This window comes from Halichoerus grypus, chromosome 5 (assembly GCF_964656455.1).
Source record: "Halichoerus grypus chromosome 5, mHalGry1.hap1.1, whole genome shotgun sequence".
Classification (NCBI taxonomy): Eukaryota; Metazoa; Chordata; class Mammalia; order Carnivora; family Phocidae; genus Halichoerus; species Halichoerus grypus.
In genome coordinates, this window is record NC_135716.1 from 153,206,339 (window position 1) to 153,222,944 (window position 16,606).

Genomic DNA, 16,606 nt, shown 5'->3' on the forward strand with positions numbered 1-16,606 from the left:
ATTTCAGGGATGGCTGAAGAAAATGAGGAAAAGACAGAAAGAAAGGAGAAAACCAAGAGAATTGGTATCCCAGAAACCAAGGGAAGAGTGGGTAGTTTTTTGTTTTTGTGATGACCTATATGTGCTTTTTTCTTCTTCTTTTTCTTTCTTTCTTCTTATTGAAGTTTAATTGACATATAACATTATGTTAGTTTCAGGGAAGAGTTTTTTGAGAAGTGGTAATGGTTGACAAGTGCCTCTGAGAGGTCATGTGTAATGACCAAGGATGTAGTCACTGGGTTTTGCAATTAGAACAACAGCAGTAACCTTGGCAAGACCTGCATGAGTGAAGGGGACAGAAGTCAGACTGCAGTGGGCGGAGGAGAAAAGGGAGGTGAAGAAGCGTAGACAGGGAAAGTCAATAACCTTTTCAAGAAGCTTCACCATGAAGGGTAGGAACTAGGTGGAATATTGGTTTGAGATGGGGATTTAATCTAATTTCTTAAGGTAGAAGAGATTTGAGCATATGTAAATGTTGATGAAAAAGCTGGTAAGGAGGCAAAAGTGAAGGCCATCAGAGAGGAAGAATAAAGTCCTTGAGGACAGAGAGGATTAACCCCAGACAGTAGGAATATCCACACCAAATCTGATGGGAGCGTAAGAGGTTAGGGGTGAGAATGAGGATACATGTGTAGGTCGGGAAGACAGAAGTGGGAGGGAATTCTTGACTTTTTGGACGCTACTCTGATCACCAGATTTCCTGATCTACAATTTTAGGGAGACTCAAGAGAAGAGCTCTCCCAATAATCTCCGTTCCTTTTCTCCTTTGAAGATTGCCCAATTTATTTCTGTTCGGCAAAGGATACATGAGCCTAAGCCAGGTGGTCAAGCGTACCAGGAACAAGCTGGCTCCCTGGGAAAACTCCTGCTCCAGTTCAGGAGAGGTCTTGCCTTGGTTGGTCTTGATGAAATTGTCAAGGATGTGACTCCTTGCGACTTTGCCACCGTTGTCCCAATCCTGTAAAAAACTCAAGAGCCGGCTAATTGCTGCCTGCTCCTTTATGGAAGTCATGGTCAGTCAGTCCTGAAGTTGGCTACAGAGGGAGGGAAAACAGACAGGTTACCAAAATATTTAGAACTATGCAAGTCCTGTAGGTTACTCTATGGGTTTTGCTTTTCCAGCAATCGGCTGGAGGCAGGGTGAGCCTCTGTCACCCATGCAGATGTTGTGACATTCAAAATACACCTCTTGAACAGATCATCTCCTACTTGAACAGGGAGGATTTAGCTGTGTTGTAATGGCGTGAAGAATATCAAGGTGGTAAATGTCGACTTCATGTTTAAGAGCTAACGTTTTAGCTCCTTGGATCCCCTGCTGCCAGCAGCTAAAGGACCAGCTGAGATGAAGGTGCTTGCTAAAAACCTGGGTGCCTTTCACCCCTCACTTCACACAGGGCCAGAAATGTGGGGGTCTTTAGAGACCTGGCCCTTCTCATACCAATCAGCTAAGGAAAAATGCTCCTTAACCTTGTACCTTGGGCTTTTATACTAACTCTCTTAAAAACAACTTTAAAAAAAAGTTAGTAGGAAGAAAAAGTTTCCATTCTGCAGTTGGATTAATGGGCTGTGGTTTGTAGGAGTCTGTGTCCTTGGGAGAGTGTTTTCAGTGGGGGAGGGAAGGTTTAAAATAAACCCGTTTTCCAAAAATAGTTGTGATTGAAAGTGTTATTATCCATAACAAATGTTAGTGCTGATGGGAGAGAGGCATGTGTGATTCTTTTGTCTAACAGACAAGTGAAAGTCATATTTCACATTATCATGGGGTTTTCTGTGATTTACAGAATATTTGTGAAACATTACTTGCAGGGACCATGATTGATATGGAGAGAACAGCTTGTGTGTAGGGGAGATGTGTATTTCACGAAGACTGTTCAACATGAAATTTACAGTCCCATAAAGTGCTTCTACATCTTCGCCAGAGATCTAGTTAAAAGGACTTTACAGTGTGAAACATCCTAAAATTGATTCTAAATTAACGTTTCCTCACATGTATTTGAGATATTGATGGGGCCCAGCTAACAGAATTTTATTAGGAAGCAATAATCTGAGGCACACGGAGACAGACATACATACACACCAACCTCCACTACTCCCCAGAGGACACTGGATATGTGCTCCCGGGAAGGGCGTCCACGGAGCCTCGGGGATGGAGACAACCACAAAATCCTGTCAGCCTTAACAGCCAGGTGAATGACTGTGGATCAACCTAAACACAAAAATGACCAAAATCCCTCATAGGATCAGACATCAATCACTGTGAATGACAATGACATTATAGCCCTAAGTCTGAGAATAATTTTCAGAGGCCGTGGCCACCTTCAACAGCCAAACCGGCCTCAAGAAAATGGGGATGAGTGGCTGTTCTGGACCCAAGGGAAGAGGAGTTGAAACACCACAGTTAGCTTTATAAGGCAGGAACGCACCCTGTGCCCACCCAGCTGTCCCCACCCTCAACAACCCCCCCATCCCCCCACCCCCCACCCCCGCCGCTGCTGTGGGTGGACCCTTTCTAGGATCAAAATTTAAAGTGCCATCAGAGGGGCGCCTGGGTGGCTCAGTCATTAAACGTCTGCCTTCAGCTCAGGTCATGATCCCAGGGTCCTGGGATCAAGCCCCACATTGGGCTCCCTACTCCGCGGGGAGCCTGCTTCTCCCTCTCTTACTCCCCCTGCTTGTATTCCCTCTCTCGCTGTGTCTCTCTCTGTCAAATAAATAAAACCTTTAAAAAAAAAGTGCCATCAGAGATGTGCCCAGCAATGCTAGGACATGGAGGGTGGGAAACTTCCAGCTGGGCGCTCCCCATTATGGCCCTGAGGTTTCCTTGGATCTTCCCTATCTTACTCTTTCCTTAATGGAAAAGGAAACCACAGATGGCAGCGTTAGAAGTCACAGTGATGCAGCTGACCATGCAGTGCAGGCCCGTCACGTGGCACTGTGTGAGGTGCTGTGGGAGATGGGGGGATGAGGCACTGCCTGGGCCCTGGAGGAGCCCCCGATCTTGTGGTACAGGGGAAGAACATGAGATCTGGAGTCAGACTGGGAGCCAAGGAGAGAGGCCTCAGAAGAAACCAATCCTGCAACCCCTTGATCTCAGACAGCTTGATCAGAACCTCCAGACCCCGAGATAACCAGTTTCTGTTGTTTAAGCCCCACTCCCCCCGAGCTTGTTGTGCTTTGTTGGCAGCCCCAGCAAACTCAGACATTACCCTTACTTAACCTGTTTTAGGCAGTATTTCTTACTCTGGCACTTGAGGAATTAGCTTCTTGTACCAGGCGCACTTCCATTTTTTTCTCCCCTTATCCTCACAATATAGTTTTCCACAATTTATAGTTAAATCAATAGTTAGTCTTTACATTATTGACCAGGTAGACAAACACTGTTCACTCAAGCTGTAAACTACTATTACATTTTCTTTCTCTTACAAGTTGGGTTTTACCTGGGTGAATCATTGTTTCTTTTTTCAATTGTTTAGATTTCTGAGTACCTAGAGCTATTTTCTTCCAAATGTTCCAAACACATAGCAATTTTTCCAAATGTTCAACCCCTAACTGATCAGTTCCATCTTTTGCCTGGTGATGTCTTTCCCACAGACTTGGTCTTTCTGCTCCAGCTGGGACTGGTTCCTTACTAAGCCTAGCACACAAATGTCCTGAGATTTCCTTTTGCCAGTTTTCTCTGCTGACTGTCCCATTTCCTGGACCTAGCTCTTCCTCCTTTTTGGTTTGCTCTCTTGTTTTGTTGAAGCACATTCCTCAGTAGTTTCCTAAGAAATGAAAATTACTTTTTTGTGTGTATCCTTGAAAGTCTCAAAGTGTGTTGACCTTGTGTTATATCAGTTGGGTATATAATTCCATGTTAGGAATAAACTTCCCTCAGATTGAGCCTCCCCAGTGTTGCTGGTTGAGAAGTTCGATGTCATTCTGATTTGTGTGCCGTGGACTGTGGCTTGTTTTTTCATTCTTGATGCTTTAAACACTTTTCTGAAACAGTAGGATGGTACATCTTGTTGCAGGTCTTTTTCACTTAGTATTCTAGGCCCTCGGTGGGCTCTTTTGATCAGGTGCTGTGTCCTTTGGGTTTTGGAAATTTCTTTATCAGGCAATGACTAGTCTTTTCATTGAAGGACACGTAAATGTCAGTCAATGGAGGGCTTTTCCTGCCTCCTGGGGGTCTTCTGGACTTCTCTACTTTCCGGGGGTGTTGTGTGGTGAGAGGGTGGGGGGTGCTAGATGCCTGGCATCTGGCATCCTGGGAGTGGAGGTGGGAGAGGGGCTGGGGCAGTGTGTAGGCTTTCCCACCATCACTCAGTTTTCTACCCTATCTCTCATTCCTGCCCTTCAAACTATGCCTGAGGTCTCTGAGTATGAAGGCCTCCAGAACTCCATTTCCTTTCTCCTTATGCAGCACGAGAGTTTAGAGTGGGCATGTGGCTTTTGAGAAAGGAGCTCTGGGATGGGGGCAAAGTGCTCTGCATACAGACTTCAGCCAGTCCCCCTGTGTTTAGCCCCTTACCTCATGTCTAAAGGCATTAAGCTTTTTAGAGGTTAAACTGGGTGAACTGACTTGCTTCTTGTTGGTAATCTCCCCTTTGGCACTAAGTTTGTAATTTCTTAGGATGTTTCAAGCCAGGTAACATTCTCCTACCTGCCTTCTACCTTCCAAATATTTGTCCAGCTTTCATCTGCTGTTGCCTCCTTCCCTGAACGTTTGTGACTTAATACCTTTCTATATTTCTTTTTTTTTAAAAAGATTTATTTATTTGAGAGAGAGAGAGTACAAGTGGGGAGAGGGGAGAGGGAGAAGCAGGATTCTGGGATCATGACCTGAGCCAAAGGCAGACGCTTAACTGACTGAGATACCCAGGTGCCCCTATATTTCTTTATTTTTCTAAGGTTTTATTTATGTTTTAGAGGGGAAGAGGGGCAGAGAGGGAGAGAGAAACTTAAGTCCAACATGGGGCTCAATCTCACGACCCTGGGATCACGACCTGAGCAGAAACCAAGAGTTGGAGGCTTAACTAACTGAGCCACCCAGGTGCCCCACCTTTCTATATTTCTTTAATGTTATGTCAGGGAGGTTTGGAGAGGTAGGGGAGATAAGGACTACAGTTATGTTTAATCAAGAGTCTCCAGCCACTTATTTATTTTTATCTTAACTTTTCTTCAAAATAATAAAAAATTAAAAAAATTTTATTTTATTTAAATTCAATTAATTAACGTATATTGTATTATTAGTTTCAGAGGAGAGTTCAGTGATTCATCAGTTGTATATAAAAACCCAGTGCTCATTACATCACATGCTCTCCTTAATGCCCACACCCAATTGCTCCATCTCCCAACCCCCCTCCCCTCCAGCAACCCTCAGTTTGTTTCCTACAGTTAAAAGTCTCTTATGGTTTGTCTCCCTCTCTGATTTTGTCTTGTTTTATTTTTCCTTCCCTTCCCCTATGCTCCTGTTTTGTTTTTTAAATTCTACATATAAGTGAAATCATATAATTGTCTTTCTCTGATTGACTTATTTCGCTTAGCATAATACCCTCTAGTTCCATCCACGTTGTTGCAAATGGCAAGATTTCATTTTTTTGACTGCTGAGTAATATTCCATTGTATATATATACCACATCTTCTTTATCCATTCATCTGTCGATGGACATCTGGGCTCTTTCCATAGTTTGGCTACTGTGGACATTGCTGCTATAAACATTGGGGATGCAGGTGCCCCTTCGGATCACTACATTTATAACTTTGGGGTAAATACCTAGTAGTTTAATAGCCGGGTTGTAAGGTAGCTCTATTTTTAACTTTTTGAGGAACCTCCATACTGTTTTCCAGAGTGGCTGTACCAGCTTGCATTCCCACCAAGAACGTAAGAGGGTTCCCCTTTCTCCACATCCTTACCAACATCTGTTGTTTCCTGACTTGTCAGTTTTAGCCATTCTGATCGACTGTGTGAGGTGGTATCTCATTGTGGTTTTGATTTGTATTTCCCTGATAAGTGATGTTGAACATTTTTTCATGTGTCTGTTGGCCATTTGTATGTCTTCTTTAGAGAAATGTCTGTTTATGTCTTTTGCCCATTTCTTGACTGGATTATCTGTTCTTTGGGTGTTGAATTTGGTACGTTCTTTATATTGGATACTAGCCCTTTATCTGACGAGACATTTGCAAATATCTTCTCCCATTCTGTCGGTTGTCTTTTGGTTTTGTCAACTGTTTCCTTTGTTGTGCAAAAGCTTTTTATCTTGATGAAGTCCCAATAGTTCATTTTTGCCTTTGTTTCCCTTGCTTTTGGAGACGTGTCTAGTAAGAAGTTGCTACCGCTGAGGTCAAAGAGGTTGCTGCCTGTGTTCTCCTCTAGGATTTTGATGGATTCCTGTCTCACATTTAGGTTTTTCATCCACAAAATAAGACCTGATGAGGATTACAAACCAACCCCCACCAAAAAAAAGCCCCCAAACCAAACAACCAGTAAGTACAATTTTAAAAAGAATGAAGAAGAAGAAAACAGTGGGAAAATGAGAGAAATGTACCAATTTCAGGAGGGAGTTGCTGGGATAAATTCTGTATCTGAGCTTCTTCTTTTTTTTTTTTTTTTTTTAAAGATTTTATTTATTTATTTGACAGAGACAGACACAGTGAGAGAGGGAACACAAGCAGTGGGAGTGAGAGAGGGAGAAGCAGGCTTCCTGCGGAGCATGGAGCCCGATGTGGGGCTCGATCCCAGGACCCTGGATCATGACCTGAGTTGAAGGCAGACGCTTAACGACTGAGCCACCCAGGCGCCCCTGAGCTTCTTCTTGACAACCAAATATGAGGGGATACATTCTGTGTCTTTCATGGTGCAGGGAGGAGAGATGGAATGATGGCAGGAAGAAGAAACTAACATTTTTTAGTGTTTATAAGAGCTAGTCACATAGAATATATTTTATGGACATTATTTGTTTTAATCTTCTTAAGTTCCTGAGGAGGTAGTTATTATTATCCCCAGTTTTCAGATATAAAAACTAAGGTTTAGAGAGGTTTGCTCATTTATTGAAGGTCTCACAGCTAACAAGGGTGGAAACAGAAACTACTCTCAGATTGTGTAAAACTCCAGAGTCCAGGTTCTCGCCATTAAACCCAAAGCACTGCTTCTACTCTCCCCTGTGTTCCAAAATGTCACCAATAACCTCTTGTCAAATTCTGTGGCTAACTTGCAGTCCCATCTTGCTTGGCCTCTGATGGATTGTGGATGACTCTCTGAACATTTCTTTCCTGACCTCACTCTCTCCCGGTTCTGCCCCTCACTGGATCCTCCTCAAACTCCTTTGTAGCTCTGTTCTGTTCTCAGTTGTCTTCTCACGCTTTGTAATCTCCTTCACTCCCATCACTTTGTATTACAGTGTAGGCTTTGGGACTCCAAACCCATGTTGTCAGCCTGGGCCTTCCTCCTGAGGTCCAGATGCCTCTATCTAAAGGACTCGTGCAAGTCTTCATCCTTACATTTCACACTCTCTTCAAATCCTAAGTCCCTAGGGTCACCTGGGTGGCTCAGTTGGTTAAACGTCCCACTCTTGATTTCGGCTCAGGTCATGATCTCAGGATCCTGGGATCAAGCCCTGCGTTGGGCTCTGTGCTCAGTGGAGAGTCTGCTGGAGATTCTCTCTCTCCTTCTGCCTCTGCCCCCCCCCCATATTTGTGCACGCATATGTGTGTGTTCTCAAATAAATAAATCTTTAAAAAATGCAAATTTGACAGATTTCCCTGCTTCAAACTCTTCAATTGTTCCTCATTACCCTCAAGATAGAGTTTCAAACATCTCAGCCCAGAGAACTTGTTTAAATTCTGCCACAACTGAAATCTGACCTCCCTCCCCTCCCCCCCCCCACCCCTTGTCACTGCTTCTAATGGGAATTAGAGGAGGCTGCCACCTTTCCCAGGTTTCACAAACCGGTTTCTAAATTCCCCATAGCAAATCACTTCTTTTCCTCTAGCTCAAGCTTCCTGTCCTTCTCCCTCTGCTGTGCCTTGGTGCTTGTTTATGGGCCACTCCCTCAGGCTCACACTGGCTTGGGCACCTGTCTTCCTGTTCACCCAAGCACGGCTGGGCAGTGTCAACATCAACATGTTCCATCTTCCCAATGGGGGTGGCCAGCTTCGTCCCTGGCACATCACGGGCGCTCAGCAAGTGTCATTTAGACTCACATCTGACGCAGTGTGCTCATAATGAGCACTTTAATTTCCTTAACTCCACACAGTAATTAATTAAACAGATGTCCTGGGTGCTGACTCCTAGCCAAGCACTGCGAGTGGGACTGGTTAACATGACAAACATAGTCTTTGCCCTCAAAGTGCTTAGAGAGTGGTGGGTGGGGAAAAAGGCAACCTGGTGATTTTAATGAAAAGTGAAAAGTGCTCTGATGGGGTAAATCCCAGGATGTGTTGGAGCGGGTAGGAGAGGCACAAAATCTAGACTCCAATGACCTTGAACCTGCACTTCCAACCAACCCAGCATTCACACTCACGAGCTACATGCTAAATGCTGTGACTCGCCTGTGATGTCTGCAATCCCCAGCTCCTTACCCTCCATCTACTCTTGGGTTTAACAAAAAGCCATGAGGCAAGAATGTCCTCACAGTCCTCTTCGTTCTTCCCGTGTGATCTGTACTCACACCTGTCCTCCTGTCTTCCTTCCCCCCTCCCAGGGCTCCCTATCTGTCCATCCTGCCTCCTGAGGGCCTTCACTCCATCCAAAGCTCCCTTCTCTGTATCCTTAACTGCTCTCTTTATTTAGGCATTTTTCTTGTTAACATACTTAATTCTTGCCTAGCCTAAAACAAAAACAAGCAAAAAATGAAAACAAAACCCATTTACCTCAACCCCATGTCCCCCTCCAGTCACCTCTCTGGTTTTCTCACTTCATAGCAAAGCTTCTTAAAAACCTTCTACACACTCTTTCCTGTTCTCCCACTGACCATTCTCTTCTCAACCCGTTGCGATTTGGCTTGTCCCTCCCCTGCCACCCATCCCCCACAGTCCATTCCCATCACTTCACCCAGCGTCTCTAACCTCCTCATTGCTCAATTCAGTGAGGACAGTTTAGTCTTTTGCTCTCTTGTCCTTTTGCTGCCACAGCTAACACCACTGACCATTCCTCCTGCTCAGACTGCTTGCTTCCCTGAGGCCTCTGCACCATGACCTCTTCTCTTGGCTGGCCTGAGTCTCTGGCGCTGCCTCCCTCCACCCCATCGTGGGCCTCTAGTGCCTGTTGCATTGCAGGAAGGCCTCAGTAACCTCAAACACGATTAGGAGTCTCTCTGCCTGATGTCCAGTCTCACTGTCAGCAATTCCATTAAATGAAATTCAACAAATAGTGGCAGACAAGTGTGTCCCATCATTATGCTAGGCCTCTAGGAATACATGTGAAAAAGACAGTTTGGGGGTGGCATGGAGCCCTCTAGATAAGCAACTTCAGTTTCAATAGTGTGCTAAGTGTTATGATGGGGGTAAGCACAGGACACTTTGGGAATGTGAGCAAGGGACATCTAACCCAGCCGGGGCTGGGGTAATGGGGTAGTGGCTGTTCTGGAAGGCATTCCAGAAGAGATGCCAACCAGGTGAAGAGGTGATGGAATCGTCTTTCAGGTAGAGGAAATAAAGTATGCAAGGGATGGGGCGCCTGGGTGGCTCAGTCGTTAAGCGTCTGCCTTCGGCTCAGGTCATGATCCCAGGGTCCTGGGATCGAGTCCCACGTCCGGCTCCCTGCTCGGCGGGAAGCCTGCTTCTCCCTCTCCCACTTCCCCTGCTTGTGTCCTGCTCTCTGTCAAATAAATAAATAAAATCTAAAAAAAAAAAAAAAAAAAAAAAGTATGCAAGGGCTTACAGATGAGAGATTGTAAGGCATATTTAAAGAATTGCAAGTGGGAGGCGGTACAGGTCTGTGGTTAGGAACCCAGACACCACAGCTCCACGATCTCCCACCTCCCAGCTGTGTGACCTTATGCAAAGTACTTAACCTCTCTAGGCTTCAGTTCTCTTACCTGAGAAGAGGTGATGATACCTCACAGGGCCAACAGACAACCTCACATAAGGCTTAGCTCCTGTTTTCATGGCTGAGATTGTTCAGAACGGCTGGAGCACAGTCTGAGGGTGGAAATGGCCAGGGATAAAACTGTGACAACAGGCAGAGGCCAAAGAATGTGCGTGCTGTGCATGCTGTGCTTCTGGGTCTGCACTTGATCCCCAGGGCCATGTGAAGGTACCGAAGGGTTTTAAGTCAAGGGTGACATGAAGAGAGTTTGTTCTAGAAACATCCTCTTGACTGCAGTGTAGAAAGATGATAGTAAGGGGGCAAGACTGGAAGTGGGGCACCAGTTAGGAGGCTGTTCCCCTAATCTGGGCAAAAGCTGCTGGTGACAGTAGGGCTGGAGAGAAGCAGAAATGCCACACATTTCTGGAGAAGGGAGAAGCAGCAGGACCTGGGGACTGGCAGTGGAGGATGAAAGTGGGGAGGATTCAAGGATGCCCAGCTGATGGGCTTCCTACCTCACAGAGAAAATAGGGCCCATCAGGTGCACCTCCCTTCTCTACCCTACCAGGTCAGCACCCAGCCCTTCCACATACATGAGACTCTGCCCCTCCATCATCCATCTTTCCATCTTTCTGACTCCCCTTAAACACCTGCTCAATCTTCACCAACCAAAATCAGTACATAAATAACGCCTTCCTTGACTGCCTTTCCCTCAAGCTTCTACCCTTCCTCCCTTCTTTTTTTTTTTTTAAGATTTTATTTATTTATTTGACAGAGAGAGACACAGCATGAGAGAGAACATAAGAGGGGGGGTGGGGTGGGAGAGGGAGAAGCAGGCTCCCCGCTGAGCAGGGAGCCCGATGTGGGGCTCAATCCCAGGACCCTGGGATCATGACCTGAGCCGAAGGCAGACGCTTAATGACTGAGCCACCCAGGCGCCCCCTTCCTCCCTTCCTCACCACCACATTTCTCCCGCTGGCCTACCGGATAGTCTAAACACCGTGTGGCACGCAAGGCCCTTCAAACTTGGCCCCAGGCTAACCTCATCTCACTTCTCAACTTCCCAGGGCCCTTCCAGGGCCCTCTGCATCTGTGTTGCTCTGCCATCAAGAATGGCCAGCTTCCTTTTTGCCCTTTGGCTAATTCCCCAAGCCAACGAGGGGCTGTCGGTTCTGTGGCCCCACCTATGCCACTTCGTCCCCTACTCTGCGTAAAACATAACCCTCCCTCCCACTGGAGTGTGAGTTCCTCAAGGGCAGGGGTTGGTCTTCCCTATCTTTGTGTCCCCAGGGTCTGGCATAATGCCTGGCACAAAATAGGTGTTTAATAAATGCTTCCTGGGTGAATGGATGAAGGAATCAGCCAGTTCCTGTTTGGATGGTTATATCTGAATGTCCATGATATGTAGGTCCATAAAACTACCAACTTCCCAAAGCTGCCATGTGCAGAGTGGCAGAATCTCCATCCAAGAAGGCCAGTGCAAAGTCTATGAGGCATTTTACAGCTATGACAGGAAATAGCAATGTCAGCGACGGTGTCATCTCTGGACACTAAGGACAGGGATTCAGTGCCATGAACGGTCAGTTAAATTGTAATTGGAGTGAACTGTTCCTCTGCAAACCATAATGTTCTTTAGCTGCAGCCAAATGGCATTCAAGAAGGGGAGAGATTTTTTTGAAATGTCAAGGAAATTATTTCCAATTTGGTGCTCACAACCAGAGACTCTAATGATCAGTGGAAATGAGAAGCAAACAAATTAGCACTAATGGAAAATGGCTTTTGGAAAAGAGGATTTAATTTATAGTCAACTGATCATGGCATGCAGCATGCAGTAAAAGTCAGCCTCACCAGCTTGATCATAAGAACTGGAGCACACATGGAATGCCAGAGAAAAATATACGTATGCCATCATGCTTATTGGAATCTCTCTGTAAGTGGCAGCCAATTAAAATAGTCATTATTTTACCTTGGAGAGAAAATGGTCTGAAAAATCAAAGCACATGAAATTAAAATCCGGATTAGGAACCATGGTCCAAATTGGTTTGTTTGTGGCCTTTTCACCTTGGCAAAGTCTTCTGCAAGGACGACAAACCTACTTTGTCTTCAGCCCAGAGTGGACTCTTTGTTTTTCATTTCCTCTCCATTTTTAGAGGTGATGAATAAATCTGGACTCATCCATAAATCATTTCTATAGCAGACAAATGGTTCTTCCTCATGCACGGAAACTAAAATCACAAAATCTCAAAAACCCCAGCTATTGTACTAAAGTCAAAAGTCCTTAGTGACAAGTGGGAAGAGGTATTAAAAACCAAAAGGTCACTTGGTCTTGTTTCTAAATAAAATTTCTCAGAGGGCTTTTTTCCCCTAAATCAAAGACACACTTCTCAAAGCAAGAAGCCTCCAGGGCATGGGCTGCCAGCCTGGCTCCCTGTCCCCAGATGGCCTCGGAGACAAGGCAGTCACTGTCCCCTCTTCCTGCAGGCTCCACCTGCAGAATGGGACAGAGGCCTTCTCTTTGGGCTCCATCCTCTCAGCTCCTCACTCTCAGCTCCCCATTTGGAAAGAGAGAGGGAGGGAGAAGAGAGACAGAGAAAGAAACATTCTCCTTCTGACCTCAGGCCCAACCAGAGAGTGTCCTGGCCTTTAGTTCTACCTCAGGGCACATGTGCTACAATTGGTCACTTCCTTCTCAAAAATTCCCTTCCTTTCTGCTCCCCCCTCATACCTTCTTCACAGATCCTTCCTGACACCCATCACTTCCCTATAGCCTCTAGGTGCCCCATCTTTTCCTCACAGTTGCCTTTCCCTCCATCCTCTCCCCAGAGACCACCTTTCTCCCACCTTCCTCCTCCAAAGCCCTCTGCCTTCATCCTCTCCCCAGACCTACCCTCACTCTCTACCAGACCCCACTTTTCCTCTCAGATCACTTCTGCCCCCAACTCCGCTCCACAGACCTGCCCTCATGCTCTCCCCCACAAAACGTTAACTGTCTAGGTCAACCATCATCTTTCTACACATGTTCTCCTCACCCCCGCACTGCTCTGTGCTTCACCTTCCCTGACCTGATTTCCTACCCCTCTTTCCTTCCTAGCCTTCTTACTCTGCCCTCAAAGGCCTTTGTTCCCAATCAGCAGTCTCCTCCACCCTTAGCTTCTCCGCAGCCGCTCTGCCTCCCCTCAGCCTGCCCCTGAAGCTGGCTCTACCCCAGGTGCCACTTCTGCAGAGCCCTCCCTGGTGGAGGCTGCTTATACTCTTACACCCCAAAGATCTCAGGATTTGGCTTTGCTCACCAAAGCCCAGCCCAGTTCCTTATTCCACCTCTTTCCTGTAAAAACTCTTACTACTTTGAGGGTCATGCCACTCTGTTGTATTGACTATTACCCCTCCTCATATTCATATCATCGCCTACAGACTCCAGAACAATGTACTTAATTCATCCAGGACTTTGGTATCTAGCTCACAAGCATCCTTTTCCCTCCTCAAGTCCTGTCATCATCTAGGGGGGGCTGGCCATGTCAACATCTTGACTGTCTTCTGTATTTCACTCCAGCCACCCATTCCCATGGCTACACCCTGGACCTTGTCATCACCTGGAACTACTCAAAGCTTCATTATTCCACTTTCTTTTTTTTTTTTTTAAAGATTTTTTATTTATTTATTTGAGAGAGAGAGAATGAGAGAGAGCAAGCACATGAGAGGGGGGAGGGTCAGAGGGAGAAGCAGACTCCCTGCCAAGCAGGGAGCCCGATGCGGGACTTGATCCAGGGACTCCAGGATCATGACCTGAGCTGAAGGCAGTCGCCCAACCAACTGAGCCACCCAGGCGCCCTCATTATTCCACTTTCTGATCACACCTCTCTCATTCAAGTCTTTCCAAGATATATGTTCTCTAACTTCACTGGGTGGGATCCCCAGTCCATAACACTTTTACACCCTCTTAGGCAGTTTAGGTTCTAAGCTCCATCATCTCAACCTTTTGCCAGGATCATCCACTTCCTTGTCCTCTGTCCTTCCGTTTCATCTGCCTGATGAAACACAAACCTGTATAGATTCAGCTAAGCTCTCTGCACCCACCACTAGATGCCTGAATACTGCTGAGGGAAAAATACCTCCCGCACAAACACGCAGATCGCTGCTGCTACAGTGAATGGTCACCAACCTCATAACTGCCCAGAAATCTGTACGCTGCCTGTCATCCTGCTCCCATTCTTCACTCACTGAGCCTAGTTCAATCCTCCTCTGCTCTTCTCAGACCTTGCACACCATCTCCAATCCCACTCTCACTGGCTGACATCATGCCCACATTTCACAGAGAAAACAGAAACCACCAAACAAGAATTTCCTCAACTTCCTGCCACCAAACCTACTAATATACAGATCTCACATGCTTCCTTGTTGTCACAATGCAAGTGTCCCTCCACTTTTCTAGGTGAATTTCTCCACCAATGCTTTGGATCCCTGACCTTATTCCTTTTCCAGGGGTGCTACTCTGTTATTTCCTTTTCTCTGTCATTTTATCTTTTTTCCTTTTGCTGGGTCCATGCCAACAGCACTTCTCTCATCTGAATAAAAACCTTTGTCTCCTTCCAGCTATTGCCTTCTTTTTTCTCGGAAAGAGCCAAACATCTCGAAAGTGTATCGTACAGTCTTCACTTCCTCACCTTCCACCTGCTTCTCAACTCACTGTAATTTGACCTCTGTTCCCATCGCTCCACCGAAACTGCGTTTGCAAAGGTCACCAACAACTTCCTCGTTTTTAAAGCCACTGGATTTTTTTCAGACCTTATTCTACTTGATTAGTCATCAGCCTTCAACACTTTCGTGCCGTGGCTTCTGAAACACCACATTCTACCACTGACTATCTTACCATTCTGGACACTTCATCTCAATTAACTTTGCAGGTTCATCCTCCTTTGCAGACCCTCAGACTTGGGGACTTCTCAGGGCTCTGTCCTAGGCCTTCTTCTCTTCTTACTCCTATTTATACTCTCTGGGAAGCCCAACAAATCCATCCACTGGTGTGGCTGATGTATGTAAGGCACTACAGACCACTGCATTTTTATTTCCAGTTTAGGCTTATCTTGCAAGCTCCAGTCAGGCATATTCCAACCTCCTGGACACTTCCACCTGGATGTCCCACTGGCATCTCAAACTCATCGGAGCCAGAACTTACCCTCTCCTAAAAACCCTGCTACCTCTTCTTTCTGTTTGCTCAAGCCAGGAATTTAGAAGTCATTCTTCATTTCTCCTACTTGCCCTACCAGGCATCAAGTCCAGTTCTTTTTAGCTCACAAGTATCTAAGGAATACATCCCCTCCTCTTCATTCCTGCTACTTCTCCATTCTTTAGGCCACCATAACCTTTCCCCATTACTGAAACAACTTCTTAACTAGTCTCCCTCCTTCTCCCAATCCCCAATCCATTCTCTGCATTGATCTTTCTAAAATGCAAATCTGATCTTTATTCCTTTGCATAAAGCCCTTCAATGACTCCCCACTGTCCTCAGGATAAAGTCTGAGCTCTTGCGCTCATAGGTATAAAACACACTGGAAAATTTTTACCATCTACCTATACAAGCTCAAAGCTGAGTGTGACATCAAAGACCCTCTAGGGTCTGGGCCTAACTTTTCTTCCACGTTTACTCTCACATTAGTATCTCCTCTGGCCCGAAGACACTCAAAATTTCTGGCACTCATCCCTCAGTTTCCCCTCGTTGAGCTCCTGCAAGGAGTCCTTTGTCCTCCATATCCCCATAAGTCTTTCAAGGCCCAGCTCAAGACACATCCCCATTGTCATAAATGCAACCCTTCAACACTTTCTGAGCCCCTAAAATGCTTAGGGCCTATTCTTTTGTAGTATTTATCCCTCGCACAGAATTAGAGTTGGTTAATGCATGGTTTCTCTCCCTCTCCTTTTAAGACTTATGGAATTCATGGCCAAAAGCTTAATCTTCACTAGCTCTCACCTACATAATAGGTGCTTAGTAAATATTTGTTAAATACATGGATAAATGCAAGAAAACTGTACTCTCTAGCCCCTTTGTGTCCCCCACGAACAGAACATTCTCTAGAGCCTTCCCCTGAAGACACCATTCCCTTGCCTACCACTCACCCCACCAGCCAAGAATATGCCTCAACCCACTGGATGGAGGATGGGCTGGCACGCGTCCCCTAGGCCGTTTGGTACGTTTTTCTACCTCCAGCCCTCGGAGCGGCGTCTGGTAAAGGATGGTAGAGGTAGGAGATGATGTAAATCAAAGGGCACTGCCGTCCACCCCGTAGGATAAGACACGGTGCGGAAGGTAGACCTTCCCATTTCCAGAATACCGCAAATCTCCCGCAGACCCTCTTACCTACACGGGAGGGTGGGGACTCTTCCCGACCGGCGTCCTGGTTGACCAATACCTGACCCAGATCACGCGAGCCAGCCAGTGGCTGCGAAGCAGGGCTAGAACGGGGCGGGGCATGGTTGCTAGGGCCGAGCCCTGGGGTGCAGCGAGAGGCTCCGAGAGAGACTCGGCGGTTGCTAGGACTGGAGGTCACAGAGCGCCGCTCAGGG

At 46.2% G+C, this 16,606-nt stretch overlaps 1 protein-coding gene across 10 annotated transcripts in view; it reads right to left on the bottom strand.

Moving 5' to 3' along the window:
* Positions 1 to 16,545, bottom strand: part of ARMH1 (armadillo like helical domain containing 1) — a 49,826-nt gene extending 33,281 nt beyond the window's left edge. For 6 of the 10 annotated variants that reach the window (XR_013448203.1, XR_013448205.1, XR_013448204.1 and 3 more), the window contains exons 1-3: positions 16,160 to 16,379; positions 2,121 to 2,245; positions 846 to 1,073 (exon numbers count right to left, since the gene is read on the bottom strand). Coding sequence is in view for 6 of the 10 variants with exons in the window: in XM_078073253.1 (XP_077929379.1) it covers positions 846 to 1,051 (206 nt within the window). In the remaining 4 variants the exon portion in view is untranslated. Of the gene's footprint in view, positions 1 to 845; positions 1,074 to 2,120; positions 2,246 to 16,159; positions 16,380 to 16,400 lie in introns of those variants that run through there. The other 4 variants (XM_078073254.1, XM_078073256.1, XM_078073255.1 and 1 more) reach the window with 4 other exon arrangements.
* Between the last annotated feature and the right edge of the window lie 61 nt (positions 16,546 to 16,606).